Here is a 21,422-nt window from a genome sequence, read left to right as displayed (position 1 = left end):
CCAAGCGCATGTATATGCTCGATGTCATCGTACTTGGCCCCTTCGTGGTCATTAGCCTCTCCAAACCACACTATCGCCGTTTCAGCCAACAGGACACCGTCTATCATTTCTGCGCAAAAGCAAGCGCTTTGGAGACTCTCTCTTGTAGGAGGGGTAATGGCTTCACAGGGTGACGTCCTCACAACCGGGCGTGGAGGTGACAAGAGCGTCGTTCGTAGGGTCCGGCGAAGAGACCTTGATCAAGGCCGAAACGGCTGGACTTGAGTTTTCTGCGGATTCATGCTTCGATGTGAAATTTGGTAGTTTTTTTGTTCGAAAATATGAGCTCATGAATCTCGAGCTCTTCAAATGCAATTGCGCAAGGTCTTTGAGCAACACAGAAACAAAGGACGTCCGAAGTAAGTATGGCGAGCTCAAACATGGTACAATGCCGATGAAAAATAGGTCGCTCTGCTCGTGTACATTTTAATGGTCGATCTGTCGTAGACTGTAGGTATGTAAGCATATGCGTGAAGAGTCAGAGCAATTGGGAAGGAGCAAGCTATAATGTAGAAGTAGCAGAAAGGTGTGCATGCGTGCGTAAACGGTCGGTAATGGATGATCTGATACATGATGACTGCAAGAGCTGGTTCATAAAACCAATGAGGGACGAGACGGATGATCGGATGGCAGACAAGGACGGCGTAAGATAAGAGAAGTATAATTACAGGAACAGACAACGAAAACCATGCGATGGAAAGCGAGGAGACGGCGCAAATTGAACCTATGCTTTTATGGACTGTGTATAGGGGAGGAGTTATAACCAGAGTCCGTTGACGGCCATGGAGAAACAGTATCATCGAGCATGATACCACTGATACGCTTGTATATTGATTCGGGATAACCTCTGTGTAAATTGTTAGGAAGGACGCATTGGAAGTCATTGTGGATGAACTGCGTACCTCATAGATAGCCTGTCCAGCAGGGCAACTGCCTGATCCCGATTCCCGCATCCCAACTCTGCTCGCACCATTGCTTCCCATGTGGAAGGCTGATGATAATGGATAATGTTAGTCTCATATATATCCTCGACCGTGTAAAAACGTGCTCACCTCGCGATATACAGGATCTTGAGGGTTTACGTAGTGAGGTGGTGAGGCGTCATGGGGAGCATGATTGTTCGCGGCCGCGACACCCGTAGGCGGGTCAGCGAGACTCTCGAAAGCTTCTCGTGCCCGTACGATGTCTCCCGCAGACGCGTGGCCTTTGATGAGGATGTTGACGATATAGGCCGTCATGTGGATGCCACTCTTGGAAAGACGGTCGAGGTACACGGGAATGAGGTCCGTGCGACGATGAGTGACGAGGACATTGATGATAGCTTCGTACGCGACGGCGTCGGGGAGTTGAGTGGGAGCAGTCCGGGTGGTCGAGTGATTTGCGATGGACTCGAAGACCTCAAGAGCCTTGTCGAGGTCCTTACCGACACACCCATAGGCATTGATAAGAGAAGCCCAGTGAGCACCAGTGACTTGCAAGCCCTTCTTGACAAGCTGATTGAAAGCCATGCTCATGGCATTGAAATCCGGTGGCTCGATGGTACCGTATGCGTCGATGAGCAGCTGTGATAAAGAAAAGCTCAGCAGTGCACGAAACCAACGCGTAGAGCGAAGACATACCTTATATGTATGCGCAGATGGCTGAATCCTGGCTCGCTTCATCTCTTCGTAGTAGTGCAGGAACTGAGCCCTGTTCGGCTTGGTCTGAACGAAGAATTGCATCATGGTATTGTACGGCGGGATACGAGGCTTGAAATTCGGCTGCTGGATCATCTCATCGAAAAGCGTCTCCGCCGACTGGACGTCGCCGACTCTGCAGCACGCAGCGATCAGAGCGCCGTAGGTTACCGAGGAAGGCCTGATCATGTGCGCCCTCATCTTCTGGAACAGTTCGATGGCATAGTCGGCCTTGCGAGCCTTTGCGAGTTTCGAGATGACGGTGTTGTAGAGGAAGAGGTTCGGGGTTACTCCGCGCATCTGTGACTCTTCGAAGTAGGCGACGGCGCGGGCAGTGTCGTCAGTGGTCTCCCGGACAGCCTGAATCATAGCACCGTACGCGTCGGCCGTGGGCGAAGCCCCATTCTCCAGCAACCGCATACGGTGAAGATCCGCACGAGGGCCGTCGCCAAGATGTCCGTGGGCGATGATCATAGCGTTTTCGACCGTAAACCAACCCTTGACCTGTTCCTCCTTATTGTTCTCCAGAAGCGAGAGTGCTGTCTGGGCGTCATCGTAAAGCACATATACCTCCCGAGGAGCCTTCGCACGTCCAAGCGCTTCGATGAGATGAGCAAGGACCTCAGGAGTGGGGTAAAGGCCCTTTGCCTTGCCTTCGACAACTCGCGCGAAACATTGATGAGGGGACACGGAGGAGCGTTGACCTTGGGAATGCTCGTCTACCCACCTACTGTGGAAAGCATCGATTGTGAGGTTCTGAGCAGGTTGTGGAACCCTGGTCTCGGGCTTTTGTGGGGTAAGCATCTCATCCAACGTCTCCAGGAGAGAGGAGTACGCGGGCCCCAGAGAAGTTAGGAGCTCGCGGACGGGTTGCTCGGTCTCCACGCTGGCCACAACCGCGAGGAGGCTCTCGACGTTCGATTTCGACAACTCCTTCAGATCGAATCCTCGCTCGGCCATATCTGACAGGAGAGAGCGGGCGAGCGCAGCGGCGGCAGTACCAGCGGCAGCTTCGTCTCGGGTGACAGCCATAGCGAGAAGTTCCCAGTCTTGTACCTGTAGTTGCGCGGCCTCGTTTGACTCCTTCGCGGAAGTGTACGAGCGCGAGAGGGCCTTGGCTAAATTCTGGCTGATGTGTAACCCGCGGTTGTGCCAGGCAGTCGCAAGTCGAAGACAGTCACGGAGGGAAAGGTCGCGAGGAGATCCTAAGGCGTCAATAAGGATACGATCTGTCAGAGGACTGACGGAAATATCCGCCCTGACCATGGTGCCATCGACGTGAACCGGAAGTCGATGGTCTACGACAGCCAGAAGGCCTTCTACGACCCGGATAGCGACGTCGACATTCCCATACTCGATCGCAACGGCGGCGAGAGGCTCCAAAGCGTCTGCTCCGCCCATTTCCCTCAAGCGAGGCGTCCACTTCCTCGAGTCTGATCCAAGGATGTGGTTCAGCGTGAATTCCATTATTTCGTTCGCCTTGTCGAGTGAAAGGGCACCCTTCTTCTCAGTCAGGTACTTCACATTAGCGTGGTACGCAATGGCTTGTACACTAGCGAAGGTGCGAAGCTCCACGATGTCATATCCACCAGCCTGCGTCCAGGACGACGTTTCGTCTTTCAGAATTCGGTTGAGGTCCTCGACCATACCATGGGCCGCGAGAGCTTCGACTATATTGTGCCACATGTGGGCGTCGGGCGCAGGAGGCTTGCTGGTAGGCTCGTTATGGTCCGCTGGCCGATGATCCTCTTGCATCAATCGTTCGAACCAGATCAAGGCCGTAGCGACGTCGCCGTTGCGGATGAAGCCTCTGATGATGCAATTGAAAGTGGCGAGGTTCGGGTTCGGTACTTCGGCGGGAGTGAAATCCGGGCCAGCCTTGCTGTCGAGCATCTTCTCTAAGAGCGAGAGCGCGCTGGCCGGGTCATTGACTTGGAAGTAGGCATCGATCATGTGGTTCCAGATGCGGATGGTGCCGACGTGCGCGTCGAAACCTTTGTCGGAAGTCCAGAATATCCTGTTGTCGCGAGCGGCACGCAAGTATTCATCGAATACGACTTTGGCACCCTCGATATCTCCGCTGGTCGAGTAGGTGGAGATGAGGTACAGGTAATATAGTTGAGAGAGCTTATTGTCTGAGTTCTTCTCGGCCTGAGCAAAAATGCGAATGGCGGGCTCGATGGTTCCGTGGGCCGCAGCAGAGCGTAAGAGGTTCAGGAAGATGCGAGAGGTGAACCGTGCAGTGGAGAGTGTGTTCGCAGCCTGGAACAAGGACATCGCAGACGCAAAGTTGTTCTCCGCCCGCAAAGCCTGAATCCGTTTCTCGTCGGTGAAGGCATCCGGCGAATCGGCCATACCCTTGAGCGTGCGGCGATGGATACGGGTCTGCAAGGTCGATATGATCTTTTGAGTCTCGAAGTCGCGCTCACAGAGAACGTCGATGAGCAGAGCGTAGGTATCCATATTGGGGACGATGTTCCGCCCAACCATGTCGTTGTATGCCTGAAGGATTTCCGTGACGGGTTCGCCTGGCGTTCTGACTGCGACGAGGTCTCCCATAACCTGATTCCAATCGCGAACCGTCGACCTCGTCCTCACATCGCGAAGACGGTCAAGAGCGAGATGAGCATTGTGCGCATTGGGTGAGCTAGAGCGATGGGGAGTTGGCGAGTTTTCCTTGGACTTTGGGGCATCAGGACTGAGGACGGTCTGAGGGGTGGCAGGATCTACGTCGGCAGCATTGAGAGAAGGCTGAGGAACAGGCGCGGAGGGAGGGATGTCGTGAAGAGGTTCACCTGACGATGGTAATGAAGCCGTGGAAGATGTGGAGTTGCGGCGAACCCGTTCGGTTGGCGGACTCTCCGGAATGACCTCTGGACGAGAGGGCTCTGCAAAAGCGTGTCTGGACCGAACGTGTTGTTGGACTGCCTTGAAGACCCCGAGTTCCTTGCCCCGCTCTACTCCCTCCCTAGAACCGGGCGAAAAGCTTTGACTGCGATTGCGATATCTCCGGGAGGAGCCTGAGACGACGACTGGCTTCAGAGAGACGTCTTCGTCGTCTGGCTGATTTGAGCCCGAGTCAGGTGCTGTAGATGTGTTGGCCTGCGTGATCGCGCGGCCAGGACCCTAATCGAACGAACGAAAGGAAACGGACGCGTGAGGGATGTCGTTCTGAGCATGCGATCCACGAAGGAGCCAAGGACGAAGGTGGAAGACTCACGGTGTAACCAGAGTAGAAACGACTGCCGGTATGATACTTCGCGCCACCTCCCGCACCTGCATGACCGCTGCCCCAACTCGAAGAGCCAGCACCATTCCAGGTTCCTAGCGAAGTGGAAGCGGACTGAGTACCCGAAGACTGAAGACCGAGAGCATTCTTGAAGGCATGGGTGGCCTGATTCTGGGCCGCAGCGGCGGCACGAGATGTATGCTGAAGGATGTGCGACGCTACCTGGGGAAGCGGCAACATCCTAAGAAAGAGAGACGGTCAGGAGCAGAACTTGCTCTACTGCTATACAGATGATGGAGAGGGTCGTAAGGCGCGAAGGCGCAGAGCGTGGACGACGACGACGACGAGGAGAGCGCGGTGGCAGAGCTTGACTCGCGAATATCAAACTGACCGAGCCCGCGAAATTCTTACGCGCCCCAACGGCACACCCGGGCTCCTCCTCCGGCTTGCTCCGTTGCTGGTCATCCTCCTAAGCGTCTCGCGTGTTTGGGCCACACTCATTATACACAACGACGAGATGGTCTGATCATAATCAAAAAGCTACCGCCCTGCTAAATCAATAACTCTCCACTCCACGCCCTCGAGCTCAAGCCCGTCCCAACTATACTCTTCTTCAACATCTTCCTCCTGAGATATCAACAACCCATGTCCCATCGTCGGCTTGTGGATCAGCTGAACAAGCACTTTCTCAACGGTGTTCTCCTTGATCCGAGCTAAGTGAACAATGAGCCCTGGACAGAATGTCGTAGGATCAAGACCCAATGCCTAAAAGGAGGATACCGATGAGTTAATGGTCGTCGAGATATATCGATCGTAAACGATGCACTGAGACGTACCTTCCACGCCACAACTGTCCCTGTAGGCAGGCTCCTCCTCTCGGCACGCGTAGAAACGGGTAATGTATCCCAATCATTCTCGGCCTTCGCCCAAAATACGAGGTCACCTTTACTCTCCCTCTCGTCGACATTACCACTCATCATCAAAGCCTCTGCGCTCTCATCGTCATACGGCAGCACCACGTCCTCCTCGTCCTCACCGTACCCACTGATATCCCACCCATTCTTCTCCTTCCGCTTTCTCTTTTTTCCGTCACCAGTCCCACCCTCATAATCTCCGACGTTCTCTCGCTCTCCATAATTGTACCCGTTCGCGGTCTGTTTTTCCTTCCCGTTTCGCTTCTTCCCGCCCTTCTTCGGCCACATCCCCTCTTCGACATCTACACTCGTCACAAACATCCTCCCTGGCAATACGCCCATCTCCTGCTTCTCGCTCGGCGGCACCAGTCTCGGCAAGCTTGGGTTCGCGTTCGAGCCGTGGCGACCGAAAGAGGCCGTAAGTCTTGAGGTCGGAAGGGCTGCATTGGGAGTTCCAGACGCGTGAACCTCCATGTCGACTTGAGGTGTAGATGAAGACCCAACGCCATCTGGTTGCTCATCCTCGAAAATGATCTTCGACGGCAATACACTCGCCATAGACCTCTTGAAGCCCCTCCTCTTGTTCTTATTCGATAAATTCATCATCGTCACTCCCACATCTGCCGTCGTAGTCGGTGACTGCTCCTGTTGTAGATGGCTGTTCTGCGAGTGTCGTGTGGGTGTCCCATTGGCAGATATGTGAGATGGAATGGGTGGGCCGAGCGGTATTGCATTAGCGGTCCCAATAGGGAGCGGTGGGTACGAATCGGGGTCTTCACGTTCGGCAGCCCTTTTCTTGCGCCGTCTTTGGTTGCGGCTGTGTGTGGCGTGAGTGCCTTGACCAGGAGGGATGTGTTCCGTTCTGGGAAGAGCAGGAAGTCGAGATGAAGTTGCGTAGTCGGATTGGAGGGAAGTGATGATGACAATTATAAACTTACACAACATTGTTACTCGCTGATTTGGGTATCGACAGCCCATTGTTCTGTTTTTTTAGTGGTGGTAGTTTGGAGTCCTTCGAAGGACGAACAGAAGGTGCATCCGACGAAGATGAAGAACTCGAGTCTGTGTCTGAATCCGACTCTGACGAGGATGATGAAGTAGACGAGCTCTCCTCAGACGAAGATGAGGACGAGGAAGATGAAGAGATTGATGTGGCCCGCACAGGAGCAGCTTTGGGCTCCACGGGCTTTGAAGTACTCGGAGCGGCTGCAAGTTTCGCTCTTTTTCGTGGTGGGGGTCCTGGTGACGGAGATCTGCGCCTCATAGTGGAGGATGTCACAGCATCAGCTACCTGCTGCACACTTATCCGCAACCCAATTTCGTCAGTTCGGATTGTCGAGCAGAAAAAAAACAAGTTGGGCCACACCATACAAGGTCTCCATCCCGAAGAACATCGACACCACTTGAGTCCAGCAGCTCGAAATCATCCATGAGCAAAAGTATATCCTTCGCGTGTATTCGTGCATCATGAAGGGCCCCGAGGTCAGCACATAGTCGTTGCTTAAGGGATTGTATTGTAATGAGCTTCTCCTGAGCTCTTGAGGCTGACGCGTGAGTAGGTTCTGGCAGAGAGTACCAGACGTGAATAGACGGTAGAGGTGGGACGGAGGCGACCTTGATGCGCATCGGGCTGGACAGTGAGAGCGAGAGATGTCGAGGGTGTGCTCGATGTCCGCCACAACCGCGACGCGCTCTCGGGCGTTACGTAAAGCGGGGAACAGCGCGTGGCGCGTTTCATGCCAGCACATTTCGGAGACGTGGCTCTCCTCCATTCCATCCTCCACCACGTCCTCGACTGGGCCTCACGCTCTCTTTCCATAAAACCCCAGCTGCCGACACGGCCGGTGTCCAACGATGGCCAGCTACCACTATGACGAGTCGGGCAACATGGCCCTCTACTTCATCATCACCTTTCTAGTCATCATCCTCATTCCTTTCTCCATCTCCGCCCTCTCTTCTGTTACCAAACGTATGTACATCCCCGTCATGTTTACTCTGTCATTTCCGAAGGCTTTAGAGAGAAAGAACGTCGCTGACAAGTGTTTGGGACTCGGTGACATGTTGCCCCGCATACAGGTCGTCCCATACCTACAGCGGCATGCGAATGTGGCCCTTGTGTTGAACAGCGCAAGCGGATAAAACAGCGCGAAACGGGCAGCCTCCTCCATCCCAACGTTTCTAAGAAGTTCGTCCGATACACTCACACTTCTCACATAACATGAACGCGGCCTTACGGTTTATATCTGTAGGAACGCGTTTGTCCTCGTCGGCTGGCTCCTCGTTGCTGGTCTGTCCTGGAAGGTCGGGAGTGCAGTCACGGAGAACAAGGTCTACAACCCGTATGAGATTTTGGGACTTGCCATGGTACGAAGGCCACACGTATTCCGCGGGCGTGTTGAGTACTCAATATTTGTTCTTCACCCATAGGGCGTAACGGAGAAGGAGATCAAATCGCATTATAAGAAGCTTTCCAAGATCTAGTACGCGCCCCCCTTCATCTTGCTCACCCTCAGTACCGATAATTCCCTCAGCCATCCCGATAAAATGAAGCCCACCGAGAACTCCACCGTCGAAGATATTGCTTCTTACTTCGTGGACCTCACCAAGGCATACAAATCGTGCGCTTGGATTGCTTACACGATTAGATTTCCAACATGCTGAGAATAGGGGTTTAGGTTAACAGACGAGACCATCCGCAAAAACTTCGAAGAATTCGGACATCCGGATGGCAGGCAAGAAGTCACCATGGGTATCGCACTTCCTCGATGGATCGTGGAAGCTCAGAACAATATCTGGGTTTTGGGTGTGTACGGCCTTCTATTCGGTGTTGCTCTGCCTATACTCGTCGTACGTATTACTCTTTATTTCCTTACATGCGATGTGAAGTTATTGATCATGAGCGTATACTTTTGCAGGGCCGCTGGTGGTTCGGCTCCCGTCAAAAGACCAAGGACGGCATCAACGCTCAGACCGCTTCTACCTTCTTCAAATCGCTCACTGAAAACGATTCCGTCGACAAAGTCTTCACCACCCTCTCTAAAGCTTCGGAATTCTCGCAAGTTCCTTCTACCTCTAAAGCCCCCAAGCCTAGCGTCGAGCAAGAATTGAAGGAGCTGGAGAAGAAGATTGCAGAGCTTGAGAAGGCACAATGGACGGATCTGAAAGAGTTAGTCGACGAGAAGGGTGAGGGTATGAATGGGCGGAGAAGGGTACTCATCTTGTTGCACGCGCATCTACTGAGGTTGGACATTCAGGATTCGGGACTGAAGAAAGGTTTGTTTATAACTCTCCCATACCTCACTTGCAATCCTTTCCTTTGTACTGAAACTCCGTTTGTAGAACAATCCGCGCTCCTTCTTCAAACGCCTTCCCTTCTCAATGCCCTCCTCAATATTGCCATGGCGCGCAACTGGCTCCAACCCACAGTCGCCGTCATGCGCTTACAAGCCTACCTCACACAGGCTCTCCTGCCTCTTCCTTCTAGTAATGCATACGATCCTGAACGCAAAATTCAAAAATACGCTCAATTACCGGGACTGAAGCAAGAGGACGTACGAGGTTTGGGTACTGCTGTGGACGATATCAAAGAGGTTGTCACCGCCTTGGAGGGACGAAATGACGGCCGAGTGGATGATATCAAGAAGGCTGTCGAAAGATGGGGCCGTGTCGAAATTGTCGATGCTCAGTTTAAGGGTGAGCTTTCCGAGCATCTTCCTTCCGATCGTTAATTCACACCGAAATATTAGTCCTCGGCGAACGAATCGTCACACCTTCAGCATTAGTCAACCTCCTCGTTAAACTTCGCCTCACGCCACCGTCCACCGAGTTCATCCAATCAAATGGCTCAGCTCCCACCGACCCCCCAGCACCTGAAGCAGAGACCGCTAAGGACCTTGAATTCCTCAACAGTCCAAAAGATTTCGAAGAGCTCGCGGCGCCGACTGACGGCAGTGGGATTGCGCATGCGCCATACTGGCCTGGCGTACGTTGATTTTATCCTGGTACTGTCTTCTCTGCATAGCTGATCTTGGTAACGAAACGTAGAACCGTCGACCAGGCTGGTGGATTGTTCTTGCCGATGACAAGTCGAACCGGATTGTTGTACCTCCCATGCGCATCTTCGATATCCCCTTCTCCAATCCCTCGAAAACACGGAATTATCGGTCTTTCAAGCTTAAGTTCCAGGCTCCGCCAGGTGTTGGACTGTTTACGTGGAGGATATACATCGTCAGCGATACGTTCGTTGGTGAGGATGTCGACCGTGATATTTCGGTACGTGATACACCGTTCTCGTCTCATACACATTGTCTGTCCACTAATCACTCGTATGTGTGACTCACAGTTGAAGATCGACGACGTGTCCGCGCTCAATGACGATGAGAAAGGGGAAGAAGACTACATCTCCGACCCCGAGGAGGACAGTTTGGCGGGCCAGATGGCCGCCATGCGGGGAGGGTCGGTCAAGAAGATTCGTCCTGAGGACGCGAGTGATGAAGAGGACGACGAGAGCGGAACTGACGATGACGAGAAGAAGAACGATAGCGACAGTAGTAGCGACAGTGATTGATCGTCTTGCTTGGTTTTTATGGGTTTCTTCGCAGCGGTTCAAATTAGTATATTATTGCTGCGTCATTGTAGAGACTCTGTGTTCTCCGTCGAAGGCGTGGATATGCCCGTGTGCAGTGTTTCATATGTCAATCAGAAGGGATGGATGTGGCCCAATGGCAAAGTGGCGTGGACAACTTAGCCACGCGTTTTCAAACTCGAACGCCAATCGAACGCGTTCTTCTGCGTCAACCTAGCCTTTCGTCTTCTTGTCACTCCCTATATTCTTTGAAATCATGTCTGGCCGCACACTTATCTCCTACGACGACATTGTTCCTCCTGGTGTCAGCCAAGCGTCTGCCCCGGTTATCCAAACTCAGTCCGCTCTCCCTTCGAATAACCAAAAGCCGCAACCTCAACAAGGCAATGTGAACCATGTCCATTTCGACCCCAACTCCAACGGACCTCCCTCGAAGAAACGAAAGCGCAACAACCATAATAAAAACAACCGAAACTCCAACCAAGACTTTGGCCAGGGCCACCAGAACGGAAACTCGGGTGCTCGAGGGAAGGGGCGAGGAAACGGTCCACAGCAGCCGCGTCGGGGTCAAAATCAAATGTATCCTGGCAGTAATGCTCCAGCTGTTCAACACTGGGATGACCCCGGGCAGGCAGGTGCATCTGTGCATTATGAGGAGCCGACCAATGAAGTACATGACGAAGGTGAGGGGGGATTGACTACAGTCGTTCTGGAGGACGACGGCGAAGAAGGGTGGGGCGATGAGGGCGAATACTATGATGAGGATTTCGCTATAGAGGCGGAGGAGGATGAGGAGGATGAGGAGGAAAGCAGGGAGTTGACGCACACTGAGATATGGGATGACTCTGCTCTGGTCGATGCATGGGAGTCAGCCGCTGCAGAGTATGAAGTACGTGCAACGGTCTCCTCTAGATGCGTCGCCTCTGGCTGAGTGTTCTCTAGGCATTTAATGGCAAAGGAAAATCTTGGAAAGACGAACCCGTCAAAAAGTCACCTTTGTGCATTTCATTCTCACACTCTCATCTATCAACTGAACCTCACTTTCCCTTGTTTTTGTCGGCATACATGTCATAGGTGGTATAATGTCCCCCCGTCGCCTTCGAAGCTCAAACCGTCCAAAAAGTCGGCGAATGGAGAAGAACTCCAGGACTCAAAGCCTCTCAACTTCGAGTCATTTGTGCCGCAGCATGATCCCTCCTTGGTTGTTGCTCCAGAGCTTTCAACAAGTCAATCACAACCTGAGGGCAGCGTATTACACGCCGGAACGTGGGCGAGCAGAGATGATTCATTCAAACGTGCATTAGAAGCAACTTACTGGGCTGGTTACTGGACTGCCGTCTACCACGTAAGTGCTAGCATCTCTTATGTCTTTGGCCTTTTCCGACCGTCCCTTGTGCGCCTTTTGTCTGATATTTCTTCCCTTTTTTCTTCCCATCAGAGCTACGGGAAGAGTGCCCCTCAAGCGCAGGTTAAAGACGAGCCAGACGAGAACGAAGGTGAGGACGACGTAGAACAAGACAAGGAGGGTGATGCCGAAGAAGATGATAGCCAAGACTTCATGTCGACACAGCGATGATCTACTTACTGGGCAGCCAACCACGGGACTACTCAATTCTGTTTCTGTCGGTGTACTCCATGTCCTTCTAAACTTTGTACACGCTCTACTTGCGTGGATGCATCAGATTTCGGGTTCAGTACAATGTTTAGAGGCCAGTCGACTTAAGCACTTGGTCAGACAACGGCGACTCACAGTACTCGAGGCGCCTCAGTCTTTTAGACGTCGCGTTAGGGTCCTCTTCCCGTGTTGCCAACAGTACGCCGATCATTCTCGACGAGAAGTTCAGAGTCAAATCCAATTAAGCATCAACTACGAGGTTAAACGTGAGTACAAATAAATAACGACAGTCAGCCGCCAGTGCCCATAGCCTTCCGAGGTGCAAAGCTCGCACAAAGTCCGCACAAATCCCACATGACAAAGATATACAAATGCAACTAATCCAGCCGTCCTGCCTTGCCATTGAGATGCTGATAGTATTGGTCACCGTTGTCGTCAAAGATAGCTTTCTTAATGCCGTAGATGAGACCAACGATGGCGACCATGAAGATGAAGATGGTCATCTTCGGATGGTCCTTGATGACAGATTCGACCGACGTGAGTTTGTCGTTCAGATACTGTGTAGAACAAGATGTCAGCATAAACCCGATATACAGAATAAAGCAAACAAACCCTAGCCATGCGCTCGATCATGTTCTCGGAGTTCTTGGGGCTTGTCTTGCCACTCATAACACCTTGGAGGGATGCGAAAATAGACTCCGTTGTAAGGCTCGTCTTCTTCCCGGTAGGCTCAGTGTCGAAGTAGAGGAGTTTCTGTGAAAGTTTAAATTTCCTCGTCTACGCGCAGGGCTCAAGGGAGGCACTTACTCCATGATCGGCAATGACCACGCCACCGACCTCTGAGACCCCGTACATACTCTTCAACCACTTTGCCCATCGCTGGCCATCCATCCACGTGAACACCACAGCCCTCTCACCAACCGTCTTTTCAGAATCATCCCTCTTCCGCCACCTCGTGCCAATTTCCTTGATCTTTTGGATCAAGTCGTCTCGCTCCTGTCCCTCGGTGGGCACGGAAGTCAAAATAACAAGGGGCTTGCTGGGCGCATTCATGACTTCTTGGAAGGTACCGTCGCCTAGTTCGGCGGCGATGGGAAGACGGTTATCGATGAACCAAGAGCTGATTTCCGCCAAAGGCGTCTTTGAAGAGATGGAGAGAACTGATGTTGGCGAGATGGAATCACCGTCTTTCAAGGCAACGAGGAGAGGATAAGGAGAGTCAGATGTGCGAGGTATGGAGATGTGATTGAGAAATGCGTTGGACGTCGAAGTGAAGACGGGAGGTGAACCAAGCAGGATGCGAGCGGCCTTGGTGACTGTGTTCTATAGATGACATCAACGTCAGTAACACATGAATAAGTGTAACTGAACATACCAAGATACGTATGTCTCCTGGCTGGTAAAGGAATAAGTAAATGACAGCATTCTCGCCCATAACCTCCGAAAGGTTATCAAATTCGAGTTCTTGAGTTGTCCTATGGAGCTACTGTCAGCAGATGACCTCTAAACGAACCATTGACACGTACGGCTTTACAACTCTGTTGGTCCATGATTTGAGGGAGTCAAGCTTTCGGGACCCGGTAAAGTCAGTCTTCTGACCACCCGGGGCGTAGTACGAGAGCATAGGATATCCATCGACGCCTTGCTTCGAGCAGAGACTCTTATGGTCGTCACAGTTGACTTCCGCGATTGTCATCTTGCCGCGCATATCATGAGCAAGGGTCTCCCAGATGGGAGCGAGCTTCTTGCAGTGGCCGCACCTAAGGCATCGTATGTCGCGATTTACTTTCGGTCGTTGAGCAACGCGAAGAACCCACATAAGATACGCACCAAGGAGCAAAGAACTTGACAAACATATTGCCCTCTTTTGCAAGTGTAGAAAAAGTCTCCGGAGTCAACTTCAGGACCTGTCCAATGGGATTGTAGACGATAGCTGGCTCCTCTGGTATTTCGGGCTCTTCGACTACGGGAGGTGCGGGTGGCGCAGCTGACTCAGGTGGCGTGATAGGAAGTGTAACGGACGTATGTGTCTTCAGAAAGTCAGCAATTCTGTCGTGATCGCGGGAGCCCTTGAACGTCTCTACAAGGACACCGTCCTTGTAGAGATTTATCTGCGGATATCCGTTGACCTTGTTCTCAGAGCAGAGGTCTGCATGATCAACCATGTGCATGGAATGACTGCATGAATTATAGGTGGACGGAACAAATACTGGACGCGCGCACCTCCATTGACAGCACAGTTGACCTGCGCCATGTTGACCACTGAACCTTCATACTCCTCGTTGAGTTGGGCCCACATAGGTGCAAAGGCTCTGCAGTGCGGACACCATGGGGAGAAATGCTCTACAAACCTGCACTTGTGCATCAGGCTCGACCGACGAGAATGCAGAAGCTTCTGGAGACGGACCAGTATCCAGTGGCCACAGTGTCCTTGAAGTTTTCCGGGGTTAGAGCTGGTTTGAGATTGTCTTCCGCTTCTGCGGATTCAACAGGAACTGCGATGGCCACGAGTGCCAGTGACACAACAAGTAGAGAGCATGGTAGACGGGTCAGTTTGGTCCACGATGGCCAGAACTTCATCTCCAGCAAGGTAAATTGAGAAAGAGCGGGTCAAAGGCCGATGATAAGAAAGACAGAAAGAGAGAAAGAGCCCTGCTCGTTGTTGGACACGACGCCGATGATGGTTAAAGGCAAAGGTATGGATGGCTTAGGTAACCCAAATATGGAGACGTTCACCTATCCTCACTTCGACCACCATCAGTCTGTCGTTCATGTCGCCCTCTTTCTCGACGTTTCAAATGCAAAAGACTTGAGAACCCGCATCGTCAATGCTAGTACCCTTACTGAAGATGCAGGCGATGTAGAGCGCGAGACAGTCAACTTCGCCTTCATTGACGCTCGTCTGGTAGATTCCCTCGTATTTTACGAACGACCATCGACTCACTTACGCTCTTTGAAGATCACTAGCCGCTTGCACCTACAGACAGCTATCTACCAAGCACTTTTGTCTCAGTCTCAAGGTATCTTACGCACAAAGACAGTGCACTCGGAAATCATCTGGGCCCTCAATCCCAGCAACAATGTTCGTCGCCGTACTATGTTTGACCTTCATCTCCATCCTTACCCTTCCAAAATTTGTCAGATCACAGAGGCTCTTCGAAGACATGGTGTATCTGACGGCAGCACATCTCTCTTTGTCGTTCGCGTCGCGTCGCCCGAGCTACAAGATGTTCAGAGCAAAATGTTGGCAGTTGTGGACGGCGCGATATCGCCTTTGTCGAAACTAGCGTCTCTCACGGATTGGTCGTCGATCAGAAAGGTACGTGCTCACTCGTCTGTACTCAGGTCTCTGGCACGACACGATTGTGATTGCTATTCGTCACCTAGTATTACAAGCTCAACAGCGAATCTGCGGTCAAGGAGATTCGAAGCGATGCCAATCAAGAGCATGCTGTCGTAGATAAGATCGTAGTAAGTTCTGTGGCCATGAAGAGTGTGATGCAATAGTTGGAGCTCGTGGGGTGTATGTATGCAGTGAAGAAGTACCGTCATTTGTAACATTTTAATTATTCGAAATTTCCGTGGCATGCGAAGTTGTCCAAACCAAGACCTTGAAGTATTCCACAGTCGTTAGCTAGTGCTGCTTTTGAGCATTCAATAAGGCGCTGAAGGATCAGTCTATCCACTGTACCCGTGTGTTCACCAATGGTTACTTTGTTTTGCTACGTTTTGCTTGTTCACCCTATAACTTACCAAATGGCGTGACTGGGAACCGTGACTTCAAACAGAGAACTGAAGGTAAAGCTCATGGATACGCATGAGTATTATGCTTCAAAGAATGTGGAAGATGATTGATACAGGCAGATAGGGTCTAAAGGTCGCCAGATGTTGATCGAGGCTCTGCATCTCTTTAAGACAAAACACCGTCTATTGTAATACTTCCTCAGTTGTCCTTGATAGTACCTTCTGCGCCATATCTGAGATCCTCCAGTAGGCCCTTCAGGCGTTGTCGCAACTGTACAACGAGCTTGTCGTCGTCTGCAGATGGCGGCGGCTATCGCAGAGCGAGGAACATAAAGATTATGGTCCCATCATGTGGCGAGCAGCGAGAAACCGACCAATTGATCCAGAAGATACTAAGTAGGGTTCAGAGGAAGTAGAAGAAAAAGGGTCAGTAAGCTGATGGCTGGCGTCACATTGAAGACCAACCTCAGCTTCGTCTATGGTCTATGTAGATGGGTATATGAACATTGAGCATCAAAGAGTTTCTGTACTGGTAGTGTAGAAGACAACTCACGAGGACAATGGGACCCCTTGTGAGCAAGATTTCAGTAATTTGAGAGCCCAAATAGACTACAAAAACACAACTGACCTGTTCATGGCGTTAGGTTGGTATCGAACTCGTTCTACCTCAGGACAACGGTAAAGTGGTATATAAAGAACGGACGAGGATTGGGCCAGATTGGGCCGCACGGAGGGAACCCGGATAAGATAAGATGAACTGATTGTCCGGATACGCCATCTTCATTGACCCTTCGCACTACTTTCCTGATCACCCCTTGACCAGTTCTCTCAAAGTTCTCTATCGTCTGTACCACGGTCCTAGGCACTACACCACGTCGCATTAGTGAACGATGTCAGGGCCGTCTCCAGTCTTCAAGATTGCACCTACCGTGCAACGATATGACTGGGGTAAAATAGGTCGATCGTCCAAGGTCGCCCACTTCGCGGAAACGTCCAAGCTACCAGGCTTCGCGGTAGACGAGAAATCACCCTACGCAGAGGTACGCGGGGTACTATATGGGTTGCAGAGTTCAATTGAACACCCTTTGACCACTAGCTGTGGATGGGCACTCATACGAAATCGCCTTCTCTCGTAGCGTTCACGAACACGACTCTCTCCTCGCACCTAGCCGCAAATCCTTCCTTCCTGGGTAAAGACGTCATAAAGAAATTCGATGCCACCGATGGAAATCTCCCATTTCTTTTCAAGGTTCTTGCTATCGAAAAGGCTTTGAGTATACAGTCTCACCCGGACAAGAAGACGGCAGAGAAGTTACACGCTGAGCAGCCCGACATCTACAAAGGTGACCGTCCTCTCCTTCGGAATCAACATTAATGCACGGTCGCTGATGGCCCCCGAACATCAGATGCCAATCATAAACCCGAGATGGCTCTCGCCCTCACTCCCTTCAGCGCCCTCTGCGGTTTCATGCCATTCCCCGAAATCACAGCCTTCCTGACATCCACGCCTGAATTTGCCGCCCTCGTTCCTCCTGCAATCTCGCAGAAATTTATCACCCTATCCCCCCCACCCTCGTCCTCACCCTCATTCTCACCAAATACCCCAGAACAGAAGGTCGCTCTGAAGAACCTTTTTACCGCGTTAATGACTGCCAATCCCGATCTACTATCGAAGCAGGTTGATCTGTTGGTGTCGCGATTCAAGGCTGGCAACGAGCTTGAGTCAGAGAGGAAGGTGAAGGATCTGGTCTTAAGGCTGGACGAGCAGTTTCCCGGGGATATTGGGATCTTCTGTGCGTTCGTGCTGAATTATGTTGAGCTCGAACCCGGGGAAGCGATATATCTTGGTGCCGGAGAGCCGCATGCCTATGTCTCCGGAGGTCTGTTTCTCGTTATTCACCGACTCTGTTACAGCAGATAGCGCTGACAGAATGGATTCAGATATCATCGAATGCATGGCCAATTCCGACAACGTCATTCGCGCAGGTCTCACTCCCAAACTGCGCGACATCCCTAACCTCATCTCGACTCTTACCTACAACTCCGCTCCTCCCTCTGCTCAACGTCTGCAAACCTCCTCGTTCCCTGCTGAAACCTCCGCCGCGTCCTTCACAATTCTATACGACCCTCCTATTCCAGAGTTCTCCGTTCTTCGCGTGGTCATACCGCAAGGTAAGAGCGAGGATCATCCTGGCGTGTCTGGACCCAGTCTGGCAATCATCACAGCGGGGGGCGGAAAGATAAGGTGGTATAATGGAGAATTAGAAGTCGGTGAGGGAGAGGTAATATTCATAGCCGCAGGAACTGAAGCCCAGTGGGAACCTGGAACAGAGGAGGGCTTGGTTGTCTACAGGGCATTCGTCGAGGCATAAACCTCAGGTCAGTATCGGACAAAGTTCGAACAACAGGGAACAGAATCAACGCGGAAGTGAAGAATGACACAATAGACGTGTACTTTTCTTGTATGAGACAAAAAAAAGGCCATAGTTGATGTTTCAGTAAGGACTAGCAGTCACCATTTTCTTATACTTCAATGCAAGGGGGTCGCGGGATGTTAATCCCGGACCCGGGGGTAGGTTGGTAGTCCGGTCGCCAGGCCAGAAAATCGAAATTTGGAGCACCCCTAAGATAGGGTTTATGTGGCCATTTGAAAGTCCGACACTGTGTGAATTTTACCATATTGAGAGCCCTGTCGGTGTTGCCTACCTTGTCTCTTCGTACTTGCTTTAATTTTCCCTCTATGGCCCTATAAATCTGTTGTTATCCTTACAAGAATATACTGTACCATTTCGATCGGATGCCATGGGGGTGTGACGTGTGACACGGATGGTACTTAGGCCAAACGTGTAAATAGGCCAAAAGCCTCCGAACGTTGTGACCGACCTGCCTTTTTAGGCAACTTTATTGCCAAATTGGGCGTAGCCCGGAGAAAAAATTGATTAAAAGTGGCCAAAATGGCCTGTGACCTGTGACAAAATGGGAATAGGCCATGCCATAGGGCCTTTGTGACGTGTGACCATGGCATCCGATCGAAATGGTACAGTAATGGAGGGGAATGTCCCCGGTCAGGTGAATGTTATTGTAACCATCTCAAGAATCCATTGGTACCAAGTCTTGAACCTTACAAGTCGACACATCATCCGTTGCTAACGGTAAACGTGGATGGTGTTGTCCATTGTCCTGATTATAGGACCGATGTCTCAGTAGGGAAGGGGGGAATCAAAAACTATGATAGCCAACACTTCAACAGCAAGAAGTGTAAATCCAATCTTGTGGCGAAAAAGAAGAAGGCAAAGTCATCTTCAAGCATGAAAGCCCTCACCTTGTTCTTCACCAAAAAGTCGACCGCAGCCATTGTGCCATCAACCGTCAAGGCTCCTGCACTCATCACTAAAGGACTCCGGCATGATGACGGGCTCCACCCGAACCCCTTCCTCTCAAGCAGCATCCCATCATGATTGTCCTCTTCTTCACCAGTGCACATCCCTGTTCCACTGGCACCCATGCCATCTCCTGCCCCTTCGACCGCCTATCCACCTATTACACCAACCTTTGCCTCATCCTCCAGTCCACTGACCGCAGCTGCATCCTCAACTGTTGTGGCTACTCCATGCCCTCTCGCTCTTCGTATGTTGGATGACCTTCAGGCGTACATGTAGAAACATTACAATGTCAGCCGGGATCTCCGTGCACTGACATTGTAATATGAGCCAGAACCTCTGGCTGCTTCTCAGGCGCTGTTCTCATGGGATCACATTATAATGTGGCTTCCATGCTTCTATTGCATACCGTCCGCTTTTGGATTACTACTTTATTGATTATTGATTCGGCCTTCCTTTTCTTGCCTTATCCTAGGGTTTCACCGTGATTGGGATGTGGCACTGGCTGCTACTGGAATTCTCCCTGCTCCCTGCCCCTGCTCCTACCCTGCTTCCTTCCCATTACACTTCATTTTGAGCATACCAGTATATCATAATAAGTTTTATGAGCATGCACAGAGCAAATCTTGAACATATCCTGCCATAAATGCCCTGCATACATTTCGAAAAATTAGCTGTTTTTGTGTGGCCCAAATGTGGCCCAAATCCTCTGCCCTGCTCCAGCTCCTGCTCATGCTCTGGCAGTAGGATGATTTATATTATGTATATTTTGGTATACTAATATCAGGTAGATATCAGTGTAGAACTGCTACTATGTACTGTCCCTCCTAAAAGTCTGAACAAAGTTCGCTTTTTGTGTGGCCCAGGTGTGGCCCAACTCTTTCCTACTCCTGCACCTTTCTGAAATGGATACGCATCATCATATATACATATACTGCCTCAGAATAGTCATAACTTCGTTCCTGAACATCTTTATTAGCTCTGCTCAGACTTAGAATGACCAAAAAAGTGTTTTCAGGGGTGTGGCACCAGGGGTACTTCAGTTCCCTGCCTCAAAATATATTACAGCACAGGCATACAAGTGTAATACTTGATCCATTGGAGATATATATATGAGAAGCCAAGACCAACACAGATATAGAGCAGTACCAGAGCATGAACAAGCAGGACATGCTAATGTGGCCCACATTACACTATACAGAAATTCGATAAAAATCGGATTTGAATAAAGAAAGGGGGTTTAGACTAAAATATACATGATAATAGTGTACTAATTTTACATTGGGGTGTCTACAACAGTAAGATCAGAGAGAGAGTCCAAGGAAAATGAAGCTGCACAACCCCTAGTACTCTTGTGCCACAGCTACTTCCAGCCATCAATTGCGGGAAAAATACAGAAAATGACGGAAACACCTTCCAATTTTGGTAGGTTGAGCGTTCGGGATGCCACAGCAGGGCCACAATCGCCCTGGTGTTGAGTCGATGTAAATACATTGAGCTGCAATAAAATACTGCAAAAAACAGAATTATAATTAGAATGAGAGCCCCTGAAAACCTACGAAAAGTTTGAGCAAAAAGGATTGCTCAGAGGGTTTGAACTGAGAAGTGCCCTGCAAACCTGAGTTTGAAAGCGTTCAGTGGCTTGAAGTTGTCTCAACTTCTTTGGCTTCTCCTTCTTCTCAGCCACCATGTCCTCTCCTTCATCTCCTTTCCCTTTGAGAGTACTCAGAGCTGGACCAGAGCACCTCGCCATGGAGCTCATGTCTGTGCATTGCAGGAAATTAGGGAACTGGGGCTCTCAAGGTTCTGGCTATTGATGTTGAACGGTGGCTATGCCCGCCGGTCCAGCATGTATTCACATGACACAATACTCGTTAATTCTTATTGTTCTTTCGCTCTCACGCGTTCAGCTGTATAGTATTACTTAAGGCTGTACGCTCTGCATGTAGATAAACCCCTGGGCATTCGCCCTGTAATCCTAACTACTTTTCTCGCCTCTCCAACCACTGCGTGTTATCAAGCCACTCAACCCAAGCCTTACTCCAGGTAAGTACTGAGAGCGGTACCACTACGTTAACCCTCCGCTGCTCAACAATTGAGGTGTAGCTGTGGTCTTCAGCCCAGCATCCTTGATTCTTTCTTCCTCTCCCCCCCTCTCTTTCTCTCTCAACACTTCAGGTAACATCCTCAAACATGATACTTCAAGTATATTTTCGACTTTTTGAGGCTTTTAAAGCCTC

The 21,422-nt window shown here is 50.9% G+C and overlaps 6 protein-coding genes across 6 annotated transcripts; 4 read left to right on the top strand and 2 right to left on the bottom strand.

Annotated features, from left to right (window-relative positions):
• Positions 1 to 314: 314 nt before the first annotated feature.
• STEHIDRAFT_80833 (uncharacterized protein) lies at positions 315 to 5,311 on the bottom strand. Its single transcript, XM_007305217.1, has 5 exons — positions 4,936 to 5,311; positions 1,659 to 4,841; positions 1,092 to 1,601; positions 942 to 1,030; positions 315 to 886 (listed from the first exon to the last, which is right to left on the bottom strand). Exons 1-5 carry the CDS (start codon positions 5,182 to 5,184, stop codon positions 772 to 774), a joined length of 4,146 nt encoding a protein of 1,381 aa, XP_007305279.1. The 5' UTR covers positions 5,185 to 5,311; the 3' UTR covers positions 315 to 771.
• Positions 5,312 to 7,712: 2,401 nt separating this feature from the next.
• On the top strand, positions 7,713 to 10,425 carry STEHIDRAFT_59214 (uncharacterized protein; the record flags this gene model as incomplete). The annotated part of the gene is made up of 11 exons (XM_007305132.1): positions 7,713 to 7,827; positions 7,953 to 8,043; positions 8,108 to 8,222; positions 8,286 to 8,338; positions 8,390 to 8,476; positions 8,534 to 8,705; positions 8,774 to 9,131; positions 9,198 to 9,551; positions 9,605 to 9,840; positions 9,903 to 10,130; positions 10,201 to 10,425. The coding sequence occupies 11 exons, from the start codon at positions 7,713 to 7,715 to the stop codon at positions 10,423 to 10,425; spliced, it is 2,034 nt and encodes a 677-aa protein (XP_007305194.1).
• Positions 10,426 to 10,699: 274 nt separating this feature from the next.
• Positions 10,700 to 12,019, top strand: STEHIDRAFT_158082 (uncharacterized protein; the record flags this gene model as incomplete). The annotated part of the gene is made up of 4 exons (XM_007305444.1): positions 10,700 to 11,332; positions 11,386 to 11,441; positions 11,518 to 11,788; positions 11,882 to 12,019. 4 exons carry the CDS (start codon positions 10,700 to 10,702, stop codon positions 12,017 to 12,019), a joined length of 1,098 nt encoding a protein of 365 aa, XP_007305506.1.
• A 259-nt stretch (positions 12,020 to 12,278) lies between these two features.
• On the bottom strand, positions 12,279 to 14,734 carry STEHIDRAFT_140097 (thioredoxin-domain-containing protein). The gene is made up of 8 exons (XM_007305443.1): positions 14,466 to 14,734; positions 14,282 to 14,409; positions 13,889 to 14,207; positions 13,585 to 13,818; positions 13,434 to 13,533; positions 12,866 to 13,381; positions 12,671 to 12,811; positions 12,279 to 12,615 (listed from the first exon to the last, which is right to left on the bottom strand). The coding sequence occupies exons 1-8, from the start codon at positions 14,636 to 14,638 to the stop codon at positions 12,436 to 12,438; spliced, it is 1,791 nt and encodes a 596-aa protein (XP_007305505.1). The 5' UTR covers positions 14,639 to 14,734; the 3' UTR covers positions 12,279 to 12,435.
• A 46-nt stretch (positions 14,735 to 14,780) lies between these two features.
• On the top strand, positions 14,781 to 15,655 carry STEHIDRAFT_98982 (CGI-121-domain-containing protein; the record flags this gene model as incomplete). The annotated part of the gene is made up of 4 exons (XM_007305442.1): positions 14,781 to 14,963; positions 15,018 to 15,140; positions 15,201 to 15,377; positions 15,446 to 15,655. 4 exons carry the CDS (start codon positions 14,781 to 14,783, stop codon positions 15,563 to 15,565), a joined length of 603 nt encoding a protein of 200 aa, XP_007305504.1. The 3' UTR covers positions 15,566 to 15,655.
• Positions 15,656 to 16,624: 969 nt separating this feature from the next.
• STEHIDRAFT_140095 (mannose-6-phosphate isomerase) lies at positions 16,625 to 18,291 on the top strand. Its single transcript, XM_007305441.1, has 4 exons — positions 16,625 to 16,842; positions 16,899 to 17,145; positions 17,209 to 17,682; positions 17,744 to 18,291. The coding sequence occupies exons 1-4, from the start codon at positions 16,693 to 16,695 to the stop codon at positions 18,172 to 18,174; spliced, it is 1,302 nt and encodes a 433-aa protein (XP_007305503.1). The 5' UTR covers positions 16,625 to 16,692; the 3' UTR covers positions 18,175 to 18,291.
• Positions 18,292 to 21,422: the final 3,131 nt, after the last annotated feature.

Source organism: Stereum hirsutum, assembly GCF_000264905.1.
Source record: "Stereum hirsutum FP-91666 SS1 unplaced genomic scaffold STEHIscaffold_9, whole genome shotgun sequence".
Lineage (NCBI taxonomy): Eukaryota > Fungi > Basidiomycota > Agaricomycetes > Russulales > Stereaceae > Stereum > Stereum hirsutum.
Note: the sequence above shows the minus strand (reverse complement) of the source record. Positions and strands in the feature narration are given on the sequence as shown.